Genomic DNA, 27,719 nt, shown 5'->3' with positions numbered 1-27,719 from the left:
ATATATATATACATATGCACTTCACTTTTTTTTTTTATAGGTTATTGAACCTCAAACTTGAAATTGCAATCGTTGTTGCTGCTTTCCGTTATTTTTTTTTCTCCTCGTCGCCAATTATGTAGTGTAAGTATTCAAATGCTTACTGTTTTCTTTATTGCAAATCAAAGCTGCAAGAACTACTAATGGGAGCTTAGTACTAAATATATGTATAAACAGGTGTATGTGTGTATGTGTCTATGAGATACATCAACTTATGACAACAGATATGAGAGAGAGTGTTAAGATGTTAGAATGTTAAGATTTATGTACAATGTATAATTGTGTATTAGAGTGGTACTTAACAATTAATACTCTATAAAGAATGAATGATAATAAAGAATAAAGGATAATCAGTGTTGCCATATGATACTAAATTCTTACGTACCCAATTACTTTTATACGTGACCATTGAGGTATCCTAACATTTAGTAAGCTTGGTTAAGTTAGATTGATAAGAGCGTACTGATATCAGCACCCTCTTATCCGCCTCATACACCTAAGCCTCCTAACGGTTTGTTAGGGGCTCTAAATTCTAAAAACTAATAACCTCGAAAAAATCTGAGTCAGGAATTCAACGCTGATAACAAAAATTGCAATTATTTCATGTCCTTACCCTTCTTGGTTCAAGCTGAAGTTTAAAAGCTTTTGCAATAAAAAAACGTATCGGCTTACTTTGTTATAAATTTTAGTCCAAAGTCGTAACGGTTGATTTTATTAAAATTTTCGCAAAAAGAAAACATGGTATTTTGAAGAAAACAAACGAACAATAGCAGATAGGTAAAATGGAGTTTGTAAAAAATAACAAAAGAGAAATAAAGAAGATCCTAAGAATACACCATAGTGTCGCCTACAATACTTAATAATAGTTGGAACAAATTAAAACAATTTACTTTTATATAAAAGAAACAAATCATTAAAATAATTAATATAATTACAAACTTACAAACTGTTTTGTGCGCTTTCCGCTAAGAGACAAGGAAGGGGAGGAGTGGATGGTGCGATAACCACACACAACGTAAAATATATAATAATTATAAAGTAACACAGCAAAAAGTCGTTTATATATGTCTTTACGAATAGCAAGGTAGTGGTACACATGTATATCGTTTTCGGCTTAAATATAATTATTTATCTATACAATATTGAAATTGATGTCTTGTCACTTCGCTTTTTTATGTTCTGAATCTGTGGTCGTGTGATTGGTCTTTCTAAGATCTATAGCATTAATCAATGAAGAAGTCTAACTTGGCATGTTGGTCACAAAGGTATATAAAAAGTAAATCCATTGATCTTATTGTGTGCAATTGTGAGTGTATAAAAGTATATGATGGCAGTTTACTCTACGGTCATGAGCAAATCATCACCCTCCAGTTTCATGCCGTTGCTAATTTCCAATTTTTTAACAACGCCGGCTTTGGGGGCTTGTACGACCATTTCCATTTTCATAGCAGACAAAACGACCAATGGTTGACCCTTTTCGACTTTATCGCCTTCCTTGACACGAATATCAATTACAGTACCGGGCATAGGGGCGCCCACTTCATTCTTATTGCTCTTGGAAGCTTTAGGATGAATATGCAATTCCTATCAAAAAAGAGAAATGATTTTATGGACTGCAAATTAAAATTGGAGTTAGTTTTACCTTAACAGCTTCCTTGTCACGGATCAATACAGAACGCAATTGGCCATTCATTTCAAAAAATACTTCGCGCTCACCATTGGGTGTCAAGTCTTCGGCCATGGCCAATGTCTTCAAACTAAGTGTCTTGCCCTTTTCTAGATTAACTTCGAATTCCTCGCCCACTTTGGGACCTGTAAGGAAAATGCGCGTATCTAGTTTATCCACAGGCCCGTATGCTTCTCGGAAATGCAGGTAGTCTTCGGTAACAGCTGGATATAAAGCGGCAGACATGACGTCACGTTCGGAAACATGGGGATGTGATTCTTTCAGTTCCTTCTTCAGTTTATCAAAGTCCAGGGGTGGCAGGTTTTCTCCAGGACGTCCTTCAATGCGTGGCATATCCTTCAAAACTCGAGAGCGCAAAGGCTCGGGGAAACCACCATGGGGTATGCCAATGGAGCCTTGCAAGAATTCAACAACCGACTTGGGGAATGATAGCTCTTCAGCTTTGTCCAGCACCTCATTGGCAGTCAGTTTATTTTGAACCATAAATTGGGCCAAATCTCCCACAACTTTAGATGAGGGTGTGACCTTTATAATATCACCCAACAACAAGTTGGCTTCTCTGTAAGCCTTCTTCACGTCCTCGAAGAAATCTCCCAAGCCCAAAGAGAAAGCCTGGAATTGCAAATTGGTGTATTGCCCTCCAGGAATTTCGTTCATGTACACATCAGCGTTGCCCGACTTCATGGTTGTGGTACATTCGAATGGAGCATAGAGCGTACGAGTTTGCTCCCAATAGGCAGAATATTCAGATATATCACTTAATTGGAATTTTGTATCCAATGGCGTATCTTGCAAAGAGGCAACAATAGCTCCCATTGAGGGCTGGGAAGTCATGCCGGACATAGAATCCACAGCTACATCGACGACATCGGCACCGGCTTCAGCGCATGCCAACATGGAGGCAACGCCAGCTCCTGAGGTGTCGTGAGTATGGATATGTATTGGTACATCAGGATGTCTGTCGCGAATGGCACTTATCAGCAATCTACATACAAAAACATTTGTGAATAAGTGTGGGTCTTGATAACCAAATAATGATAGATGATTTTTACCTGGCAGCTTGAGGTTTCAAAAGACCCGCCATATCCTTGATACTGAGAACATGAGTTCCAGCCTTAACCAGTTCGTCCGCCAAATTTGTGTAGTACTTAAGATCGTATTTAGTGCGAGATGGGTCACTCACATCACCTGTATAGGAAATTGCCGCCTCAACAACACCACCAGCTTTACCGGCAGCTTCCATGCCCAAAATAAGATTAGGCAAGTAGTTCAAGGAATCGAAAACACGGAAGATATCCATACCAGTTTGTACCTGAAATTGCATATTGAAATGCCAACGTACGCAGTCTTAGCTCTCACGATATACTTACTGCCAATTCACAGAATTTGTAAACAACATTGTCGGGATAATTGGTGTAACCAACAGCATTAGCACCTCTCAACAGCATTTGGAATGGAATATTGGGTATTCTTTTGCGCATATCCTCCAACCGCTCCCACGGGCATTCATGCAAAAAGCGCAAGGCGACGTCAAATGTAGCACCGCCCCAATTTTCCAATGCATACAAATTGTTGAATTTGTTGGCAACAAATGGAGAAATATTCAAAAGATCGTGGGAACGCACTCGAGTAGCCAACAAAGACTGATGAGCATCTCTGAATGTGGTGTCCATCAGCAGGAGATTCTTCCGGGAGCGCACTTCTTTAGCAAAGGCTGCAGGTCCTTGCGTCGTTAATATGTGGCGTAAACCTTTTGGAGGTTCGGTAACTGTGTTTTGGAATAGAGAGCAAAACGAAATTCATACGCACATGCGCAATCAATATGGGTTATAAATTCTTTGCGAAAGTCTTTTTAGTTATGCTGTGTCTGGTATAGAAAGCGATTTATCGTTTCTTAGGTTAGTAACAAATTGAGTGATTTAACTTACATTTATAGTATGTATATGTACAAATATAATATGAAGAAATACATATGTATGCATGAGGCGTTACATAATTAAATCACACAAATGAAAAGTACACTTAAATATACAAAATTAATGGAAAAAAGATAAAATACAAAATATGCATATAAATATATGGTGAATTCAAAGTCCCAAAATACTAGTGATTTCTGTAGAACTCGTTTCCTCTGTTCATGCTCTAAATTATGGAAAAGCTAAATTTACTGGCGTTGTGATACAAAAGGTTTTTAAAAATCACATTTATGAGGTGGTCGCATCGGGGCAAGGTTTTTTTTTTTTAATTAAGAGGCGCTGATATACAATGTTGGCAGTTACAAAAATCCTCATTTTCACGTTTCTTTATCTGCCAAGTACTGATCTTATTCTACAACACCCTTCGCGGAAAAAGTAGAACCCGGCCTTTGAGCAGTAGTTGTCTATTTTTTAGAATCGTTGTTTTTGTTTATTTGCCCCCTCTATTGGCCAGAGGGAGTTAATCAACAACTCCCTCTGCTGAACAGTAGAAATTTGCCGATTGATCATCTGACACGTTAGAACGCGAACATTAGAACATCGCGGACTAGTAGCACATTGCCAATGAGCGGATTATTGTACCCACCACCATAGGATGGGGGGTATACTAATTTCGTCATTCTGTTTGTAACTACTCGAAATATTCGTCTGAGACCCATAAAGTATATATATTCTTGATCGTGGCGACGTTTTATGTCGATCTAGCCATGTCCGTCCGTCTGTCCGTCCGTTTGATATAGCTGCCATATAAACCGATCTTGGGTCTTGACTTCTTGAGCCTCTAGAGGGCGCAATTCTTATCCGATTGAAATGAAATTTTGCACGACGTGTTTTATTATGATATCCATCAACTGTGCCCAGTATGGTTGAAATCGGTTCATAACCTGATATAGCTGCCATATAAACCGATCTTGGGTCTTGACTTCATGAGTCTCTAGAGTGCGCAATTCTTATCCGATTGGAATGAAATTTTGCAAAACGTGTTTTGTTATGATATCCAATAACTGTGTCAAGTATGGTTCAAATCGGTCCATAACCTGATATAGCTGTCATATCAACCGATCTTGGGTCTTGACTTCTTGAGCCACTAGAGTGCGCAATTCTTACCCGATTGGAATAAAATTTCGCACGACGTGTTTTGTTATGATATCCAACAACTATGCCAAGTATGGTTCAAATAGGTACATAACCTGATATAGCTGTCATATAAACCGATCTTGCGTCTTGAATTCTTGAGCCTCTAGAGAACGCAATTCTTATCCGATTGGAATGAAATTTCGCACGACGTGTTTTGTTACGATATCTAAAAACTGTGCCAAGTATGGTTTAAATCAGTCCATAACCTGATATAGCTGTCATATAAACCGATCATGGGTCTTGAATTCTTGAGCCTCTAGGGGACGCAATTCTTACCCGATTTGAATGAATTTTTGCAAGAGGTTTTTTATTTTGATATCCAACAACTGTGCCGAGTAAGGTTCAAATCGGTTCATTACCTGATATTGCTGTCATATAAACCGGTCTGGGATCTTGACTTCTTGAGCCTCTAGAGGTCGCAATTATTATCCGATTTGCCAGAAATTTTGTACGACGGATCCTCTCATGGCCATCAACATATGGGTTTATTATGGTCTGAATCGGTCTATAGCCCGATACAGCTTCCATATAAATCGATCTCTCTATTTTACTTCTCGAGCCCCAGAGGGCGCAATTCTTATTCGAATTGGCTGACATTTTCCACAGGTCTCCAACATATAATTTAATTGTGGTCCAAACCGAACCATATTTTAATATCACTCTAATAGCAGAGCAAATCTTTTCTTATATGCTTTTTTTGCCTAAGAAGAAATGACGGGAAAAGAACTCGACAAATGCGATCCATGGTGGAGGGTATATAAGATTCGGCCCGGCCGAACTTTGCACACATTTACTTGTTTTTTTTTTTTTAACCTTGCCGTTATGTGTTATGTTGACACATCTGATAATGTAGTCTTTTATAATAATCTCCACTTATGTAAGCTTGTGTTATATATTTCTTTGAGTTAAAGTATAATTTTTTTGAAATTACAACTTGCTTTAGAAACTACTGTTTATATTCTTGTTGGTTATTACGTCTGTTTTATTCACATTACCGGCTGAGGTACTATTTGTAATGGTGGCGTGGGAACGATCGAACGAAAAAATAGTTAAATTACTTTTCTGCCCTATTCTTTAAGGTACTCTGTTTTGCTTTCGGAAAATTCGTTAAAAGTTTATTTGCCCGAAATTGTATGCAAGAAATTGATTTTTATTTTTGCTACAATAAGTGATCTTATGTAAATAGCTTTTTTACGCATTAAAGTAAGGCAAGATATTCCTCCTTATTCCGGATGTTGGAAGCGTAGTCGAATGTCAACATTTTCACTGAAAGAAATTAACTGATTCAATAATTCTTTTAATAGAATATTATATTTTTTTAATTACAGTCGTCATTGACATTTTGGATTGCCACCGTAGCGCATAGGTTAGCATGTCCGCCTATGACGCTGCACGCCTGGGTTCGAAACTTGGCGTGACCATCAGAAAAAATGTTTAGTGGTGGTTTTCCCCTCATAATGCTGGCAACATTTGCGAGGAACTATGACTATGTAAAAACTTCTCTTCCAAGAGGTGTCGCACTGCGGACCGCTTAGATTGATTGAGCTTAAAAACTTGAATCGGACTGCACTCATTGGTATGTGAGAAGTTTGCCCTGTTCCCTAGTGGAACATTAATCAATTAATTTTTTAATTGAATTTGAAAATTTTTTCAATCACAGTCGTGATTGAAAATTTTGTTATTTTCAATTACAAAAAATTAATTGATTCAATAATTTTTTTGTTTAATCGAATCTTAAACAATTTTCAAGTATGGTGCTTAAATATATTCAATTAAAGTCTATTTTGTCCCCTACAACATAAAGTGAAGGAAATTTCAAAGAACCATACTTCGACAGATTTATAGCATTACCATGGTAGCCGGTTCTACCAGCCAAATTAACCCGATGGAGTCCTTCATCGGCCATGGGCTGCCGCCTCAATGAACATCACACTGCTACGAAAACAACAACAAATCTATAGGAGAACCCCCGCGGGGGTTTTTTATACGGATGGTGACGGGCCTTTGCTCACACAACGCACCTCAAGTTCATGTTCCAGCAACACATCTGTGTATCAAATACAGAAATTTATTGGAATTTTCGAAAATTTTGAATCATTTTTCAAATTGGATAAATTAAAAATTTATTGAAAACTTCAAAAATTCCAATAATTTTTTAATAGATCCAATTAAAAAATTAATTGAAAATTTCAAAAATTCTTCAATTGAATTGCAAGTTTTTAAATTGAATTTTTTTCAATTAATTTTTCAAATACAGTGAGTTTTATTATCATTTTCGTGATTGTCAAAGTTAAAATATTCAATCACATATATATATAGTATTTTTTAAGATTCAATTAAAAAAATGTTTGAATCAATGAATTTTTTAATTAAAAACTACGAAAATTTTATTCACAATCGTAATTGAAAAAAAGTTCAGATTCAATTAAAAAATGATTGAATCAATTAATTTTTTTTATTATAAATGACAAAAATTTCAATCACGATTGTAATTGAGAAAAAAATTAGGATTCAATTAAAAATGATTGCTTCAATTAATTTTGTAATTGAAAACATTTTTATTTTCAATTAAATTTTTTTCTACTCTTTTGTAATTCAAGAAACAATATTTTCCGCTGCATTTTTGGGAAAATCACCAAGAGGCTTGTTTCTAAGAATATAAACATAAACCTCAAATTCGTGTTCCAGGAGTACATGAACATAATGCGCTATTAGGTTCTCATGGATTCCAATGCATTGTAGAAAATCTTGTTCAAAGCAGAATGTCATGGCAAGATCTTTAATTCAAGTTCCATCACAGATCAGATACCAAAATGTTTTACAATTGTCTAGGTGCGTCTGTTTGCAGGCTGAGTAAAAATGAACTACAAAAAAAAAAAAAAGAAATACAAATAGTAGCATAGCTTCCAAATTATATCTCTTCATTTGATTCAATACTTCGAGATAGAGGATTGCCCTTTATATTTCGGGATTGGACAACCCTTGTGTTGCAATCTGCCAACTGACAGCTCTATCGTAAAACTAGACATACTCAGAACGTTTTGACATACGAGCGCTATTTGTGCTGTTTACAGTAACTTACAAGATTTATCTCGTCCAAAAAATGGAATAAAATCGTGAACATTTTCGTGTGATTATTTTTTACAACTTTAGACGTGGATGAACTCAACAACAGTGCATAGATGAACTTCATTAAATTTTTGGCGATGAAGCTCCATTAAGGACCAGTGTTTATCGATGGTATGGTGAATTCAACTGAGGCCGTAATTCACTCCAAGACGAATTTCGTGAAGGTCGTCCAAATTCAGTTGTTGTTCCAAAAACCATTGATGCTGTGCGCCAACTGATATTGCAAGATCGTCATATGACCTACCGTGAGATTGAGACAACCTTAGGCTTTAGTGGGACCGGCATACATTCAATATTGCATGAACATTTGACCGTCAAATTTGTTTGCGTTGGATTCCACACAATTTGTAAATCACTCAAAAAAAGGCTTGTGTCGATTGGTCGAAAGAAATGCTCCAAAAATACGATCGCGGTGCTTCGAAACATGTCTATGCCATTGATTGTATGGGTGTTTCAAGATGAGCCAAATCCAACAAAAGCTACTCGCACACGAAGCACTTCCAAGCAAATGTCTTCATCGCACTCAGAACATCGATTTGATGAGTCATTCGCCGGATAATCCTGACTTGGCACCGAATGACTTCTTTTATTCCCGTTAGTAAAAAATAAAATGATAGGTCAACGTTTTTCGTCACCTGAAGATGCAGTTGATGCGTTCAGAATGCATGTTTTGGAGATACCTCAATCAGAGTGGCAAAAGTGCTTCGACAATTGGTTCAAACGCATAAAAAAATGTATAGATCTTAATGGGGAATATTTTGAAAAACAATGAATCAATTTTTGATTATTAATATTTGTTTTGTTCTCCAATCCCGGAATATAAAAGGCAACTCAAATGCCGAGGTCAGTTAAAATAATTTCTTCATTATTCACCAAACAGACAAGACAATTGTTTTTATGAAACATTTCCAGCCGCTGTAAAATATTTTCTATGTTAATGAACTTTGGTACAATAAAAGCGTTAATCCAAAGTGAATTTTTATTAAACAATACCCAAGTATTTATTGTTTATAGTTTACTATACAAATGCCTTTTTAGCAAAATATGGATTCAATTTATTTTCAATAAATTTTGATTATTTAAAATATCGTGGTTTGTTTTTGTCTCTAGCAGAAATGTCAAAAATTTGCACGGTGATAAAGTTATGGTCTAATGCTACACCATACACGCAAACCTTTATGATCTTATACTGAATTCTGAATTTGCATTTCCATTGTATTTATGTTGAGATGTACTCATTAAGAGTCTTCTCCTGCAAATTTTTATATATTGGTTACTTACAACTGTTTGGTGGGTGGTAGGATACTCTACTGGCAATGATATGATACTCGACGATACTCTACACAAACCGATCAGTATTGCAGGCTTTGAATTCACTTTATCCGATAAAACACCATAAACCATAAGTAATGTGCATGTAACATACCTTTAGCTTCACCACGTGTTTCACGCTCAATGGCCTCGGGGGACAAGTCTTCAATGTTATTTGTACATTATTTGATATTGAAAACGTGGCGAAGAAGATTATTGATGGTGCCAATTTGGTATTTGTTTCGAACAATTTTTGTTTTGTAATGATATTGATGCAACATTTGAATGTTTGTTTGGTTTTTGGGATTGGATTAATAACAAAATGCAACACATAAAAGTAAATAAATAAAAATTATATTAAGGTAAAATTAAAGCTAAATAAAGAGAAATGGAAAAAAGTTAAAAGAAAAAAAAAACAGAAGCTAGAAAAAGTTCTTTTATTCCAGGAACATTTGTCACACAGGAGAGTAAGCAAAGCCACACTTAAAAGGATAGTGCAGAAAATCCCATATCCAATATATATGTAATTTTAAGATTCGATTCAATCTATTGATGACATTATGTATTATGTACGGCGATTCGACTCCTAATAAAACGCATTGACATTAATTTTTGAACTTTACTGGCCAAGATATCGATTGATTGTGATTCATCATTCGAGATATTGTTATGGGATCTTAATAGACTCAGAATCAACCAAATGTCATCATATTACCTTGAGCTTGTAGCATCTTGTGACATTTCTCTACCTATCATATATAGCAATAATTAAGGATTGATGTATATATCGACTTCTTTAACCAATACAAATGAAATGGGACTCTGTAAATTAAAACGGTATCCTTGGTGAACACAAATGTTCGATGTTTAATAAAAATGTCTAAATAAAAAGAAGGCGTCATGTGGGATATTCTGACTAAAATAAGGATGTAATGTTTCTCGATTTTGGCGTGATTTAGAAAATGCCAAGTAGGAGGGATGTGCATCACATTGCAAGGTATACGACAGTAACAGATGATCGAAACAGCCAAATTTTAAACCCTATTAGTTTTTCTGCTCCAATTACGTACGTGCCCATTGAAAACATTCACTTTATGTAATGATACCCAATTTTATGACTTCGGTGCAGATCTTTTGTACTTACCCAAAGGTACGGTGGGTATGTTAGGCTTAACTTCGGCAGGTTTCAAGCTAGTTGCTAGTGGCGTTTGTGGTCCGTTCACTAGGACCTCACCCAAATAATTCAACAATTTTTGAGCACGATTTTGGGACACACGGAATTTAAACAACTGAGGATGCTCATCGATGAAGTATGTGTCCAGGACACCATGGAGGAATTTCTGATTTTCAAGTACGTTCAGCAAGAATGGAATATTCGTTTTGACACCACGAATACGGAATTCCCTAAGAGCACGGTTCATCTTTGAGGCAGAGCTTTGTAGGTCACTGGCGTGAGAGATAATTTTGACTAGCAACGAGTCGTAGTAGGGGGAGATAATAGCACCGGCAAATGCAGAAGCACTGTCCAAACGAATGCCCATACCTTCGCCAGAGCGAAAGACTTCGAGGCGACCAGTGCTGGGCTGGAAGTCATTGGCAGGATCTTCAGTTGTAACACGACACTGTATGGCATATCCGCGTGACTTGATCTTGTCTTGGGTATAACCAAGTTCGGGCAGTGTCATGCCCTCTGCCACTCTAATTTGGGACTGTACCAAATCGATACCAGTAATTTCTTCAGTCACTGTGTGCTCGACTTGCAATCGAGCATTCACTTCAATAAAGTAAAAGTTGCCACTCTCATCGCACAGAAATTCGACGGTACCGGCGTTTTCGTAACCAACATGTTTAGCCAAGCGAACAGCGGCAGTGGTCATCTGGTCACGCACCTCCTTGGGCAAACGAGGGGCGGGAGCAATTTCAACCACCTTCTGATGACGACGTTGGACCGAACAATCACGTTCATACAAGTGAACCACATTTCCGGCCTTGTCTCCCAATAATTGGACTTCAATGTGGCGGGGACGTTCAATGAACTTTTCGATAAACATAGCACCATTGCCAAAAGCAGCCTTGGCTTCAGAACTTGCTCTTTCAAACATTTCTTCTACTTCATCCATTTTGCGTACCACACGCATACCACGGCCACCACCACCATAGGCTGCTTTGAAAATAACAGGTAAGCCGTGTTTCTTACAGAATTCGACAGCTTCCGCCTTGGTAGTCACGGGTCCGTCTGTGCCAGGTACAATGGGGACACCAGCCTCAATGGCTGCAATACGGGCTGCTACTTTATCACCCATCTGTTGCACAACTTTCGGTGCGGGTCCAATGAATCGAAGACCAGCATCAATAACGGCTTGGGCGAAATCACTGCGTTCAGAAAGGAAACCATAACCAGGATGCACAGCATCAACGTCGTTCTCTTTGCAAACACGAATGATTTCTGGAATGTTTAAGTAAGCCTCCACAGGTGGCAACCCTTTGCCTACCAAATATGATTCGTCAGCTTTTTGGCGATGCATATGCATCTTATCCTGTTCGGAATATATAGCTACAGACTTGATGCCTAATTCTGTACAGGCACGGAAAACTCGAATAGCGATTTCACCTCGATTCGCCACCAATACGGAGCGAATCGGCTTGTATTCGATCTGGAAAGAATCACAAAGGATTAAGTTCATAAAGGCTCTCTTTATCTTCTGTATCTACCTACCTGTGTGGAGTAGGCATTTTTGTTGTACAAATAGACACGAACTCGGGGAGTAGTCTGGCGCAAACTCTTAAAAGCCGATTGGGCTACTCCGAACAACATTTTGAACTGAAATTATAAAAAGACATAATTTATTTACAAACATTGCAAAACAACGGTCATATTTAGATATTGTTTTCTTTTTTTTTTAATGGTTTTGTAAAAGCTTATACAAGTTGTTAACTTCAAGTGCTAAAAGTGCGAACAAAGCTCTTAGGGAATATTCGTTGCCATAAGAAATACATGCACAACTAAGCATGTCGATAAAATTAAAAAAGTGGTATGTCTTTTACATTTCAACTATTGGTTTGAACTCTACACATTAATTACCGAATTGGGACGTAGGCTATCAGAAAACCGACACTTGCTTCTTTTTCAATCTTCTGGATGAACCTAAAATTTATCGAAAAGATTTATCCAGCTTGAATGGGGCATATTTTCTACCCTATTTTGCTGAAAATTTGAAATGAGAAAAACGGAAAACCTCGCTAAATCGAATCATATTTGCATATGGCTGCCATATACATACAAGGATTAAGCTTATTGATCGTAAAAAGGTCAGAACAAGGAGTTTAATTAACTTTTCCCACGCCGCGTAAAGTTCAGATTGACCCAAATTAATATATATATTCGAAATGTTTCCGCTGTAATTCGAAATGTTTCCGCTGTAAACTCTTATTTTGACTAGGTTAGGTTAGGTTGAAAAGAGGGTGCAGATATTAATCCGCCCCATGCCACTGTGGACATACACCTAAGCCAGTAATCGGCTTGTTGTGCGCTCTAAAAACTATAAAGTAACCTCTAAAAAGAAAATTTGAAGTTAGGAATTCCGTGATACTTACAAAATCATTAATTGTTTTCAATACCATTCCCCTAAGTTGGTTCATGTCTGGTATTGTGTCTCCACCAACGTCTCATCATCTTCCCCGCATGCGCTACACATGTTATCACTTGCCGCACCGATTTTACATAAGTGAGCTCGTAGTTATGATACCAATAGCTATACTGACCACCTTCTTGCTTCCTTTTAGTAATAGCCTCGTATTTGCGCGATCTGGATCCCCCCATAGAATTTTTGACGTCCTACCGACCGTTTCGCTGTTCCACAATGTTGCATGCGCATTAGTCGCCCACTCCCTTAACTCGGACTGTGTCAACCCTAAAGGCTACGGGTTAACCAAGTTTATAGATGACAGTCCTCTGGCCTTCACCGCCAAATCGTCTGTCCTTTCATTTCCCCTTACTCCGTTATGGTCCGGCACCCAAAGGATGTGGATTTTGCCATCCTCAGAGAAGACGTTAATCTCCTTCTTACACTGCAGGACTGTTCGTGACCTTACCGTCCTGGTTGTTATTGTCCTTGTGGCAATTTTACTGGTGGTAAAGATGTTCACACTCGACGTCCTCCCGTTAGCACCACACCACTTAACGCATTCCATGTTCGCTTGGATCTCCGCCTGCAGGACCGTATTATGGTCAGGCGGTCTAAAACAGATCTCAGTCCCTGGGTTCTCAATGTAAACCTCCAGGCCGACTTTGTCCTCTAGCTGTGATCCATCCGTGTAACATGATCTCCCAGATGGGAATACTAGGGTTTCGTCAATCCAAGACTGTGCCGATGGCAGCAGTGCTTTGTACTTGACTTCAAGGTTCATCACAGATATCCGATCGGAAACCTCTTCTAGTTTTCCTATCGTAGCCTCGATTATACCGCCATGGTATGAGCTGCTCCCATCCTCAATCCATACTCCCATCGCCTTAAATCTCATAGCCGCAGTGGCCGCCTCACACTTAATCTGTATGTCAATGGGTCGGATATCTAGAAAAGCCTCCAGTGCCCTCGAGGGCGTCGTCCTCATCGCACAGGCTATGCCAAGATAACATTTTCTCTGATCCTGTTGTATCGTCCTATTGATGCACTTTTTCTCCATAGCAGTCTACCAAACTACTGAAGCGTAAGTAAGTATTGGTCTAATCACGCTCCTGTAGAGCCAGTGGACTATCCTAGGCCCCATTTTGAGCCTACGGCCCGTCTACATAGTGCCTAACATCTTTGAGCCTTTTCAGTACGCTCCTGAATATGACACTTCCAATTCAGTTTCCTGTCCAAGATCATACCTAAGTATTTGACCTTGTCAGATATCGAAAACGTCTTATTGAGGGGAAACGTGGTGCGTTTAATTCGCCCACCTTCGTCTTGCTCGTGAACAGGCATATTTGAGTCTTCTCTGGGTTAACATTAAGACCTCTGGGTCTAGCCCAGTCATATGCCATATGCGACGCCCTTTCGACCTTTCTGCATAGCTGTTTTGACTATATATTTTCAAAAATTTTACATCAAGATGTTTTTGGTTTTATTAATATATGATCTCAGCCATGGTCGAATCGACCAAAGCCGCGATACCTTGACCTTGCGTACATTTTACAAAGTAAGACTTTAGCACCGAGTTTAACATTTTATGGGGAATAAGACAGGGAAGGAGAAGGAGGTGTTTTATGGATATGTTAACACACATTTTTGGAAAAATCAGCCAAGTCGTTTTCGAGTCTATCCAGAACAAATACAAATTCATTTTTATATCATAGTTAAAAAATGTTCTATATGAGCATGCCCATAAAATTATTTCAAATTTTAAAAGCTTTATTCACTGAACGGCTTTAGCAACAAATATATGAGCCATTAACAATTTATTGCTGCAACCCACTTTCGATTTTATCGTCAGTTGTCCGAGGCTAAATGTATTTACTCCAATTATTTTACCTTAAACTCAACGCCTTCATAAATTTGGTAATGCTGTTAACAAAATTCTGTAAAGTGTTTGCGTGTTTAACTCTTGCGTAGCCAATTTATTTTCATGCATAAACAAAAACTTCAATTCAAAATAACGACGAAAAAACAACAATAGAAAATAATTATAGTATTAACGTTTCAACGGATATTATACAAAATAGGCAAATTTTTATTAAAAAATTGGAAAATTTGCTTCGAGTTCTAAAACGTAAAGCCTCTACCCCCCATTTGGGTTTGTTTTTTTAAGTCATATGTACTCTAAAATCGTGTAAAAATTTTTTGCACCAAACAATATTTATAGCCTCTACACTTTATGTGTAAAATGCAATAAGAATTATTAAGATATCTGTATTCCTTTTTTCGTAAATTTTTTTCAATTTGAGATCTCGTTTCAGAAAAATGCAATTTTCTCCTATTTTGAGTAGAATTTAAAAGGCATGAATTAATGTGATGAATGAATGATATGTATGTAACAAAGAATAAGGAAAAAATTTAATTTTCTGAAAACGAAAAAACTAGAAAATTTATCAGAACAATTCTTTTTTAATTTAGCAGATAAAAGTGGCCTTAAAAAACTAAAAATAAATTGTCTTAATTTTTAACAAAAATACCCATTTCGGGCAAAGATGGTTCCAGATAGGCATTTTTTAGTAAATTGGTTGTGGAGGACACAAATAAATACTGCTTGGTGCAAAATTCTATATGCATTTGTTTAGGGGACATATATAGGCAAAAAAACCCTAAGAGGTCTGGGCTTTGCGTTTTGAGACGATGACATTATTTTCCAAATTTTTGATAAATAATTGCCTATTTTGTAGTATATATAACACCCATTTAAGTTGACATAGGTTACTTTGAAAAGAGGGTGCAGATATTAATCCGCCCCATGCCGCTATGGACATACACCTAAGCCAGTAATCGGCTTGTTGTGCGCTCTAAAAACTATAAAGTAACCTCTAAAAAGAAAAATTGAGGTTAGGAATTACGCTACTTACAAAATCCTTAATTGTTTTCAATACCACTTCCCTATGTTTGAAATGTCTGATATTGTGTCTCCACCTAAGTGCCGATATCTGTTAGACGCGAAAGCCGGGCAATGACAGAGGAAATGCTCCAACGTCTCATCATCTTCCCCGCATGCCCTACACATGCTATCACTTGCCGCATTGATTTTACATAAGTGAGCTCGTAGTCCTATGTGTCCCGTTATGATACCAATAGCTATACTGACCTCCTTCTTGCTTCCTTTCAGTAATAGCCTCGTATTTACGCGATCTGGATCCCCCCAAAGGATTTTCGTCGCCCTACCGACCGCTTCGCTGTTCCACAATGTTGCATGTGCATTTGTCGCCCACTCCCTTAGCTCGGACCGCGTCGACCCGAAAGGCTTCGTATTAACCAATTTTATTGACGGCAGTCCTCTTGCCTGTACCGCCAAATCGTCTGCCCTTTCATTTCCCCTTACTCCGTTATGGCCCGGCACCCAAGCGATGCCGATTTTGCCATCCTCAGAGAAGGCGTTAATCTCTTTCTTACACTGCAGGACTGTTCGTGACCTTACCGACCTGGTTGTTATTGCCCTTATGGTAATTTTACTGTTGGTAAAGATGTTCACACTCGACGTCCTCGCGTTAGCACCACACCACTTCACGCATTCTGTGATCGCCCGTATCTCCGCCTGCAAGACCCTATTATGGTCAGGCAGTCTAAAACAGATCTCAGTCCCTGGGTTCTCAATGTAGACTCCCAGGCCCACTCTGTCCTCTAGATTTGATGCATCCGTGTAACATGATCTTCCAGATGGCAATACCAGGGTTTCGTCAATCCAAGACTGTGCCGATGGCAGCAGTGCCTCGCACTCGACTTCAAGGTTCATCTCAGGTATCCGAAATCTCTTTCTTTCCTTCCAGGTTTCCTATCGTCGCCTCGATTATACCACCATTGTATGAGCTGCTCCCATCCTCAATCCATTGTCCCATCGCCTTATGTCTCATAGCCGCAGTGGCTGCCTCACACTTAATCTGTATGTCAATGGGTCGGATATCTAGAATAGTCTCCAGTGCCCTAGTGGGCGTGGTTCTCATCGCTCCGCCTATGGCAATACAACATGTTCTGTGAACCTGTTGTGTGGTCCTTATGTTACACTTTTTCTCCATTGCAGTCCACCAAACTACTGAGGCGTAGTTTGTTGACATATTTTGATCAAATCAAACCATCGCCTTATGTCTCATAGCCGCAGTGGCTGCCTTACACTTAATCTGTATGTCAATGGGTCGGATATCTAGAATAGTCTCCAGTGCCCTAGTGGGCGTGGTTCTCATCGCTCCGCCTATGGCAATACAACATGTTCTGTGAACCTGTTGTGTGGTCCTTATGTTACACTTTTTCTCCATTGCAGTCCACCAAACTACTGAGGCGTAGTTTGTTGACATATTTTGATCAAATTTGACTTAAAATTTATCTGCAACATGCCCCCTTTACAAAAAAAAGTTAAGATTTTCGAGCAAATTTTTGCAATAGAAATACAATGAAAATACTTTTTTTTTGATAAAAAAAGCAACAAATATATTTTTTAATTTTTTGACTTTTAAACTTGATAACCTTTATCTGGATATTCGGGTTTTGACACTCTTAGCGGTAAATGTTGTCACCAAAATTGCCTTCGTAAATTGAAAAATCCAATGCCTATCTCCAAACCATTTTAAGTCGAAAACCCCCGAGACCAGAATAGATATTGAGACCTTGTGGCGGCTGGAAATAATTTACTTTGAAATTTAAAATGTTTTTAATTATTTTAATAACTTAGCTTTGATTTTATTTGTTTTTCATTTTTTACTTTGATTTTGTAATTTTTATTCTTTTTAACAAGTCAGCCTTGATTTTGTCACTTTTCTTATTTTGAACAAGGTAGCCTTGAAATTTCTTGTTCTGGATGAAAAACAAAAATTTGTAAATATGAGGAGTTGGAAATTGTCTTTCAAACAATAAAAACCTTATCACTCTTTTTGTAAAAAACTTAATTGTTGCGTTTCATTATTACCAAATACGTAACAAATTGGTGACCCCTGACGCTAAGATTTCTACAACTACAGGACTAATAATGGCAACGAGCGATAGCAATTCATCAGTGCAAATGCAAATTTCCCGCGTAGCTGTGAAAGCTCCACCATTTTGGCGTGTCGACCCTCTTTTGTGGTTCAAGCAAATGGAATCTCAATTTTTGATGGCTGGTGTTACGCAAGATGCGACAAAATTTCATACCGTCGTGGCTTCAATTGAAAGCAATATATTGGAAAAGGCAGCAGAAATTATTGTAAATCCTCCTTCGGAAAATATGTATGACACGCTTAAAAATAAATTGATTAGCAGTTTTACCGATTCCGAGGAGAAGCGTCTCAAAAAGCTGTTGACAAATGTTGAACTCGCGGACAAAAAGCCATCCGAATTGTTGTGGGAAATGCGGTCTTTATCACAAGGTAAGGTGTCAAATGATGTTTTGAAGCAGCTTTGGATGCAGCGGATTCCAACTCAAATGAAGACAATTTTATCCGTCAGCGAAGATGGTCTGGACAAATTGGCTACCATGGCCGATAAGATTGCTGACTGTAGCGAATCAGAAATATGCTGTTTTTCACCTCCTGTGAATCGTTTGGAAGAAATTGAAAAGAAGTTGGCTAGCCTTTGCATACAAATAGAATCATTTCGTAAGTCCAGAAGCCGCAGTAAGTCATCATCTTCAAGACGTTCACATTCAAAATCCGGCAGCAAAGCGAAACCTTATTGCTGGTATCATTTCAAATTTGGAGAAAATGCCAGGAAATGTGTAGCTCCATGTACGTATAAATCTTCAACTTCGGAAAACTAAATGGTGCGCCGTCTTTGGTGACGGATGGGTGCACCCCAGAAGTATGTCGCCTGTTTGTTTGGGATATCAAATCGAAAACCAGGTATTTAGTAGATACAGGAGCGGATTTAACAGTATATCCAGTCCCACGATCCATGCGCAATCAACCACCCAGTCAACTTGTTTTATATGCCGCAAATCAGACACCAATTAAGACGTATGGAACAAAAACTCTTTATATTGATTTGGGACTAAATCGATTGTTTAAATGGGACTTTGTGATTGCTGATATTCAAAAGCCAATTATCGGATCTGACTTTTTGGGTAATTATGGACTACTTATCGACATAAAGAATAATAGTTTGATAGACCCTCACACGAATCGTAAATGTGGTGGTTCTGTAGCAAGTGTTCAAAACTCCTCCATAAAGTGCATATCAAGTTCGAAGAGTTACGCATCGTTATTGCAGGAATTCAATGATTTAACGAAAGTTAACTTCAAATCTAAGGCAAGACACTCAATTTACCATCATATAGAAACCACCAAAGGTCCTCCCGTTTTTTGCAAACCCAGACGTTTATCGCCGGACAAGCTACAACTTGTTAAAAAAGAATTCGAAGAAATGATTCGACTTGGTATATGTCGTCCATCAAGTAGCAGTTGGGCTAGTCCGTTGCATATGGTGCAGAAATCCAATGGAGAATGGCGCCCATGTGGGGACTACCGCGGATTAAATGCTCGTACAGTTCCGGACCGATATGCTGTTCCCCATATTCATGATTTTGGAGCATTACTTAATGGTAAGAATATTTTTAGCAAAGTGGATTTAAACAAAGCATACCACCATATACCAGTGGCAGAGGAGGATATTAAAAAGACTGCAATAACGACTCCCATTGGCAATTTTGAGTTTCCCAGGATGACATTTGGATTGTGCAACGCTGCACAAACTTTCCAGCGGTTTATGCACGAGGTAACAAGAGATCTTGAGTTCGTTTACGTATATATAGACGATATTCTGATTGCATCGAAAGGCCCAGAGGAGCATAAAAAGCACCTACGACTACTGTTTGAAAAGCTGCGCGACTATGGTCTCACTATCAACATTAAAAAGAGCGTATTTGGTGTATCCGAGTTGGAATTTTTAGGATATCTTGTCACAGAGAATGGTTTGAAACCTCTTCCTAGTAGAGTGGAGGCTATTCAAACGTTCAAGCTTCCTAGTACAGGCAAGGATCTTCGGCGTTTTCTTGGAATGATCAACTTCTATAGACAAACAAACAAGAATTAGCCAATGCAGCCCTTTTGTCCTATCCACGTGAAAACGCTCCAACATCAATTTGTGTCGATGCTTCTGATTATGCTATGGGTGGTGTTCTGCAGCAGTTCGTAAATGGTGAGTGGAAACCACTTGGTTTTTATTCTAAGAAATTGTCGCCCACTCAGAATAAATATAGTGCATATGATCGTGAGCTTTTTGGCAGTTTATTCCACTCTGAAACACTTCCAGTATTTCTTAAAAGGTCGACAATTTTGTATTTTCACGGACCACAAACCTATAACATATGCCTTCAGGCAGCGTCCAGAAAAGGCATCTCCGAGACAGCTGAGGCATTTGAATTATATTGGTCAATTTACAACAGATATTCGTCATATTAGTGGCAGTAACAATGTAGTGGCCGATGCAATGTCACGTATACAAGCTGTCAAAGCACCTCAATGCTTGGACTTCAAGGATTTGGCAATCGAACAACAATTTGATGACGAATTAAGGTCACTATTGACCGACAAAAGTTCTGGCCTGCGGTTGAAACTCATGAAATACGACGGCTATGAGATTTTCTGCGACGTATTGAGCTCTAATATTAGGCCCTACTTAACACCGTCATTTCGAAAATTAGTTTTTGATACTCTTCATGGCTTGTCGCACCCTGGCGTTAAAGGTACTGTCGATTTAATTCGATCACGTTACATCTGGAAATCATTAAAGAAGGACGTGACTGAATGGGCTAAAAGCTGTATAGATTGCCAACGATCGAAAGTTCATCGACATACAAAAAGTCAACATGCCGAATTTAAACCTCCCACAAAACGTTTTAAGCATATTCATATTGATATTGTTGGACCATTGACTTCCTGTCAAGGTTATCGGTATCTATTAACTTGTATCGATAGATTCACCAAATGGTCTGAAGCTGTCCCTCTAGCAGACATCAAAGCCGAAACTGTAGCCTCAGCCTTTGTTAACATATGGATTTCTCGATTTGGAGTACCGAAGGAAATAATTACCGATCAAGGTAAACAATTTGAGAGCAGATTATTCAGACAACTTGCGAAGCTGTGCGGCTCAAGGGTGAAACATACAACTCCATACCACCCTCAAGCGAATGGATTAGTAGAACGGTGGCACCGAACTCTAAAATCAGCATTAAAATGTGCCAGTAACAAGGACTGGGTTAGTACTCTACCGCTAATCTTGCTTGGTTTGAGAACACGAATTATGACCGATACTGATGTGTGTACTGCCGAAATGGTTTATGGATCTAGTTTGACGTTGCCCGGGGAGTTGATTATTGATTCACAACGTTCACAGAATGAGCATGACTCTATAACGCTATTCCAAAATAGAATGAATAATATTAAACCTTTAGTTACGGGATGTCACACGAACAACAAAAGTTACGTCAATGAGCAGCTGAAAACATGCCAATATGTATTCCTAAGATGCGATGCAGTGAAGAAACCATTACAAACACCATATTCAGGCCCATACAAGGTTGTTACCAGGAATGAAAAAATTTTCAAGATTCTTGTTGAAGGCAAAGAAAAAGTGGTATCAATAGACAGATTGAAGCCATACTTAGTACTCCAGGATGATATTGCCGAGTCCCCTGTTACGCGAACGGTCGTCAAGAAAGTTCGTTTTGCTGAATGACAACGCTGGAGGGGGAGTACTGTGGCGGCTGGAAATAATTTACTTTGAAATTTAAAATGTTTTTAATTATTTTAATAACTTAGCTTTGATTTTATTTGTTTTTCATTTTTTACTTTGATTTTGTAATTTTCATTCTTTTTAACAAGTCAGCCTTGATTTTGTCACTTTTCTTATTTTGAACAAGGTAGCCTTGAAATTTCTTGTTCTGGATGAAAAACGAAAATTTGTAAATATGAGGAGTTGGAAATTGTCTTTCAAACAATAAAAACCTTATCACTCTTTTTGTAAAAAACTTAATTGTTGCGTTTCATTATTACCAAATACGTAACAACCTCAAGCGGACTTTTTTGAGCACAATTTAGCAAGAAACTAATTTGTAGGGCCTTTTTAGGATTTTACAATCTCGTTAACACCTCGACTCTTACCATTTCAAATTTTAATGCGATACTAGTTTTTTTCTATTGTAACCCACAGTGTACTGGTGGCATAATGAATACAATTTTATAATTTTGGTCAAATCTTCTGGATATTGGTATTTCAAAGCCTGTAAATACTACTACATGTTCTCGGAGAGGATATCAGGTTTGAAGTATTGTATATTACAATTTGGGCAACCCAATATATATAGTTAAAAAGTTCCCAAAGTTTATTAATTAACTCCCAAAATGCTAAAGGTCATATTCACAAAACTTAATGAAGACTTAAAATAGGTTTATTTGACAGTTCTATAAATGGACGAAGAATTAAAAAAATATATATTTAAAAAATTACGCAATGTTGCCTACTTTTTGAAAAATAAAACAATGTAGCTTTCATGTTTTTATACCATTGCAGTAAGAACAAGTTAAAGCGTACTAAGTTCGTCCGGGCCGAATCTTATATACCCTCCACCATGGTTCAAATTTGTCGAGTAATTTTTCTGGTATCTCTGTTGTGCTGTTGCAGGCTATAGACCGATTCAGACCATATTAGACACGTATATTGAAGGTAGTGGGAGAAACTGTTGTAGAAAATTTCAGCCAAATCGAAAAATAATAGCGCCCTCTAGAGGCTCAAGAAGTCAAGATCCCAGATCCGGTTATACGACAGCTATATCAGGTTATGGACCGATTTGAACCATACTTAGTTCAGTTGTTGGAAGTCACAACAAAACACGTCATGTCAAATTTCAGCCAAATCGGATAGGAATTACGCCCTCTAGAGGCTCAAGAAATAAAGTAGGGAGATCGGTTTATATGGGAGCTATATAAGGCTATATACCAATTCCGACCTATTTGACAAGTACGTTGGAGGTTATGGGAGAAGCAGTTGTTCAAAATTTAAGCCAAATTGGATAATAATTACGCCTTCTAGAGGCTCAAGAAGACAAGATCCCAGATCGGTTTATATGACACCTATACCAGGTTATGAACCGATTTGAACCAAACTTAGCACAGTTGTTGGAAGTCATAACAAAACACGTCATACCAAACTTAAGCCAAATCGGATAGTAATTGCGCCCTCTAGAAGCTCAAGAAATCAAGACCCCAGATCGGTTTATATGACAGCTATATCAAGTTATGGACCGATTTCCACCATACTTAGCACAGTTGTTGGAAGTCATACCAGAACACATCACGCCAAATCGGATAAGAATTGCGCCCTCTAGAGGCTCAAGAAGTCAAGATCACAGATCGGTTTATATGACAGCTATATCAGGTTATGAACCGATTTGAACCATACTTAGCACAGTTATTGGAAGTCATAACAAAACACGTCATACCAAACTTCAGCCAAATTGGATAATAATTACGCCTTCTAGAGGCTCAAGAAGTCAAGATCCCAGATCGGTTTATATGACAGCTATATCAGGTTATGAACCGATTTGAACCATACTTAGCACAGTTGTTGGAAGTCATAACAAAACACGTCATACCAAACTTCAGCCAAATCGGATAGTAATTGCGCCCTCTAGAGGTTGAAGAAATCAAGATCCCAGATCGGTTTATATGACAGCTATATCAGGTTATGAACCGATTTCCACCATACTTAGCACAGCTCAAGAAGTCAAGATCCAAGATCGTATAAGAAGTATTTCAAGCGACTAGCTTTACACTTTCGAAAGTTAGCGTGCTTTCGACATACAGACGGACGGAGAGACGGACGGACATGGCTAGATCGACTTAAAATGTCATGTTGATCAAGAATATATATACTTTATGGGGTCTTAGATGAATATTTCGAGGAGTTACAAACAGAATGACGAAATTAGTATACCCCCATTCTATGGTGGAGGGTATAAAAACACAGTCTCGAAGTTTCAAACTAGTAGTGAGAGTTTATTCGACACAAAGCTTTATGTACGAGCATAAAGCGATTTTCTCTCTTTTAAAGCGATAAAAGAGCAAATAAGGTCTTCCGATTTGAATTGTATCAGATTCCAGCTTATATTAACGACAAAACTATGTCAAAACAGAAAACGCTATTTCTAATGAAAAAATAATTACGCATAAGCTATTGAAACACACATAATGTTGACAACCTTTACTGAACTGCTTTCAGTTGAACTTGAACTTGAAACAAGTTTAAAATTTTTATTCATTTTGCATTTTGCCAAAAATGTGTAAAGCTAAATGTTCTTTACAAACACAAGCGAGCGCATGCTTAATATAAATATACAAAGTAATTTTCTTTATTTGCCTTTCATTTGGAACCGGTTTCCATTTGTTTTAACAAAGACACGTAAAATACGTTAAAGGAAAAAAAGATTGGTTTTGGGTTTTTTTAATGGGCGACTTGCTAACAAATTGTTTGTAAATTTTTTTTTATCCGTCGCCATAGGTTGGGCGCATAATAATTTTGTCTTTACGTTTGCAAAACATTCAAATATTCAATTCCGACGCTTAGATGATCTAGTCACGTGAGAAAATATAGCTACACTCTTAGAAATTTGTTGATAAAAACAGCAAAAATGTTTGCTGTAACAGCCGTTTGCTGTTTGTTTGTTGCTAAAACAGAAAACATTTTCTGCTGTTTTCATATTTAAAAAAAGTTAAAAATGTTCTAAAATGTCGTAAATATTTCAAAAATGTTTATATTCCATCTTGTCTTTCAATTTTACAAGCATAAAATTTAAAATCTTGTACAATTTGTTAATTTTTGATCGAATTTAAATAATAGCAGACAAAATAACGACTACTATTATATTTACCCTTTTAAACAGAAAGTTTACGCCTAAAAAAGGCATTTTTTTAGTTATATATAGCAAATACCTCAATTGTTGTTTAGAACTTCAACAATTCTAAATGGATTTATTCTAAAGTTTTAACAATTTTAATTTAATGTCAGCAGGCAGTATTTACTGATATCAGCAGACTAATTTTTCTGGGTGTGGAGTTAGAATTTTGTATGACTCTCTTTTTTCCCATATGCTGGTTAAGTTCGAATATGAGGTATATCTTGATATAGCCGCCACATAGAACAGAGAAATCCACATCCAGAAAATTTCTTTAGTCGCAAAGAATTCGCTCTCACGCGAAATATTCCCTGGTAATACCATTTATTGGTATACTCTGAAAAATATGCTGACATCAGCAAACACTGTCTGCTGACATCATTTAAAAATGTTTATATTTCTAACGGAATCTATTTTAGATTTTTTTAACTCCTAAACGTTTATTGGGGCATTTTTTATGCATTAATACATATTTTTAAAATTTGAATGTGTAAATTTTTGCACCAGAGCATTAATATGAATGTGGTATATTGTTATTGGAAATCATTAAAAATTCTCAAATCGTAAACTATTAGAAAAAAATGTAAGATGTAATATATAGAACTTTTTAAGGTATTTTAGTAATTTTTAGTCTACAGTCAACTTTTAATCAACTTATAACAGCAGCAAATGTTTGCTGTTTTAGCGAAAATTTACTGCTGTCCCATTTTCAGTTGGCTTTTTATTGTTTCAGCAAACATTTTTCCTTTTTTTTCAAAAAAATTTTTTTGAATATCACTAAAGAGAAATAACGATCCTGTTTAGAGGAATTTAAATAAGAAATCGAGACGTTAGAATATCCGGTACTTCTGAAGAGGAGAAGTTTTATTGAAGTGCGATGAAACCACAGCCTGATCAAAACGAAAGTGACGCACGCAAACAAATAACAAATTTTGCCCATGAACATTCCACTAAGGAACAGGGGCAAACTTCTCTCATATCAATGAGCGCAGTCCGTTGTAAGTTTTTAAGCTTAATGATAAGGGACCTCCTTTTAATAGCAGAGTCCGAACGGCGAGCCGCAGTGCGAGAAGTTTTTACATGGCATAGTATCTCACAAATGATGCCAGCATTAGGAGGGGTAAAGCTCCGCTGAAAAAATTTTTTCTGATGGTCCACCTCTGTGCTACTGTGGCATGTGACACACGCACTCAACGCAATATTAAATAGCAAAAAGGTTGCTTAAACAACAGATTTTGTTTGCTGAAAAAGAGGGAGCAGACATTACGGCTGTTTTATTTCTCCATTTGCCTACTGGTCAATATCTCAGACAAAGACATTCTTAAATCTGCTTGTCTCAATTTTTTTTTTGGTCTACTTACGAGTATGTATTGTCCCTTCTTAGTCTTCGTTTCTGAGAGGGAACCCATTTTTTTAGCTTTTCTGATATTTTGCTTTTAAAGACAACAACAACAATCCATCTCCTGGGTTCAGTAAAGTAGAACTCAACAGTGCAAAGGTATTTTAAATAGGAAAATGGCCAAAAAATACTTCATACCTATTTGATGCTTATGAAGCATGTGTTTACATAACCATTACCTTTTTTAACTATGTCATAAAACGCAGTGCACACGCTCAAAACTCTTTTACAAACAGTGTGTACCATAAGCAACAACAATAATAGGATAACATTGATGTGTGAAGTGCGGGTTTGTGACCGGAACCTCTTTTACTCTCATTTTCTTTCCAAAAATCTTCTCTTTCATTTTAATTATTCCCACATATCCATCATAAATTAAGCAGCAGTCATTTTCAGCTAGGTTAGGTTAGATTGAAAAGAGGGTGCAGATATTAATCCGCCCCATCCCACTATGGACATACACCTAAGCCTGTAATCGGTTTGTTGTGCGCTCTAAAAACTATAAATTAGACTCTTAAAAGAAAATTTTAAGTTAGGAATTCCGTGCTACTTACAAAATCCTTAATTATTTTCAATACCACTCCCCTAAGTTGGTTCATGTCTGATATTGTGTCTCCACCTAAGTACCGGTATCTGTTGGACTCGAAAGCCGGGCAATGACAAAGGAAATGCTCCAACGACTCATCGTCTTCCCCACAAGCGCTACACATGCTATCACTTGCCGCACCGATTTTATATAAGTGAGCTCGTAGTTCTATATGTCCCGTTATTATATCAATAGCTATACTGACCTCCTTCTTGCTTCCTTTCAGTAATAGCCTCGTCTTTTCACGATATTAATCCCCCATAGGATTTTCGCTGTTCCACAATGTTGCATGCGTATTCGTCGCCCACTCCCTTAGCTCGGCTTCGGGTTAACCAAGTTTATTGACAGCAGTTCTCTGGCCTTCACCGCCAAATCGTCTGACATTTCATTTCCCCTTACTCCGTTATGGTCCGGCACCCAAACGATGCGGATTTTGCCATCCTCAGAGTAGGCATTAATCTCCTTCTTAAACTGCAATACTGTTCGTGACCTTACCGTCCTGGTTGTTATTGCCTTATGGCAATTTTACTGTCGGTAAAGATGTTCACACTCGGCGTCCTCGCGTTAACACCACAACACTTCACGCATTCCGTGATCGCCCGGATCTCCGCCTACAGCTAACAACAGACTTTTCAGCAGTTAGCATGTCCGCCTATGACGCCGAACGCCTGGGTTCAAATCCCGGCGTGAATATCAAACTAATTTTCAGAGGTGGTTTTCCCCTAACTAATGCTGGCAACATTTCTAAGCAGTGTTGCCACTCAAGAAATTTCTTTCCTACCAAAACTAATGAAAAATCATACCAAATTCGACCTAAACCTACCAAATTTTCTACAAGCTAAAAATGCAGTATGTTTTAATACCTACCACCGAACAGAACAGTTCGCCATTTTGCAATTCTGTTTCAAACACATCATA

General features: G+C 37.7%; 2 protein-coding genes across 4 annotated transcripts in view; one reads left to right on the top strand and one right to left on the bottom strand.

Moving 5' to 3' along the window:
• Positions 1-707: 707 nt before the first annotated feature.
• Positions 708-27,719, bottom strand: part of LOC106083307 (pyruvate carboxylase, mitochondrial) — a 72,827-nt gene continuing 45,815 nt past the window's right edge. For 2 of the 3 annotated variants that reach the window (XM_013246238.2, XM_059368523.1), the window contains 7 exons: positions 11,996-12,100; positions 10,424-11,933; positions 9,395-9,442; positions 3,097-3,494; positions 2,779-3,038; positions 1,682-2,711; positions 708-1,623 (listed from right to left, as the gene is read on the bottom strand). In XM_013246238.2, the coding sequence (XP_013101692.1) occupies positions 1,375-1,623; positions 1,682-2,711; positions 2,779-3,038; positions 3,097-3,494; positions 9,395-9,442; positions 10,424-11,933; positions 11,996-12,094 (3,594 nt within the window). In that variant the 5' untranslated portion in view covers positions 12,095-12,100 and the 3' untranslated portion in view covers positions 708-1,374. The remainder of the gene's footprint in view (positions 1,624-1,681; positions 2,712-2,778; positions 3,039-3,096; positions 3,495-9,394; positions 9,443-10,423; positions 11,934-11,995; positions 12,101-27,719) is intronic. The other variant, XM_013246240.2, reaches the window with a different exon arrangement.
• LOC131997908 (uncharacterized) lies at positions 17,923-18,687 on the top strand. The gene has a single exon (XM_059369779.1). It carries the CDS (start codon positions 17,923-17,925, stop codon positions 18,685-18,687), a length of 765 nt encoding a protein of 254 aa, XP_059225762.1.

This window comes from Stomoxys calcitrans, chromosome 5, assembly GCF_963082655.1.
Source record: "Stomoxys calcitrans chromosome 5, idStoCalc2.1, whole genome shotgun sequence".
NCBI lineage: Eukaryota > Metazoa > Arthropoda > Insecta > Diptera > Muscidae > Stomoxys > Stomoxys calcitrans.
This window is presented reverse-complemented; position numbering and strand designations above follow the sequence as displayed.

Excerpts from the sequence above, each read along its gene's own strand:
- LOC131997908 (XM_059369779.1), top strand. The coding sequence starts at position 17,923 with ATGGCAACGAGCGATAGCAATTCATCAGTGCAAATGCAAATTTCCCGC.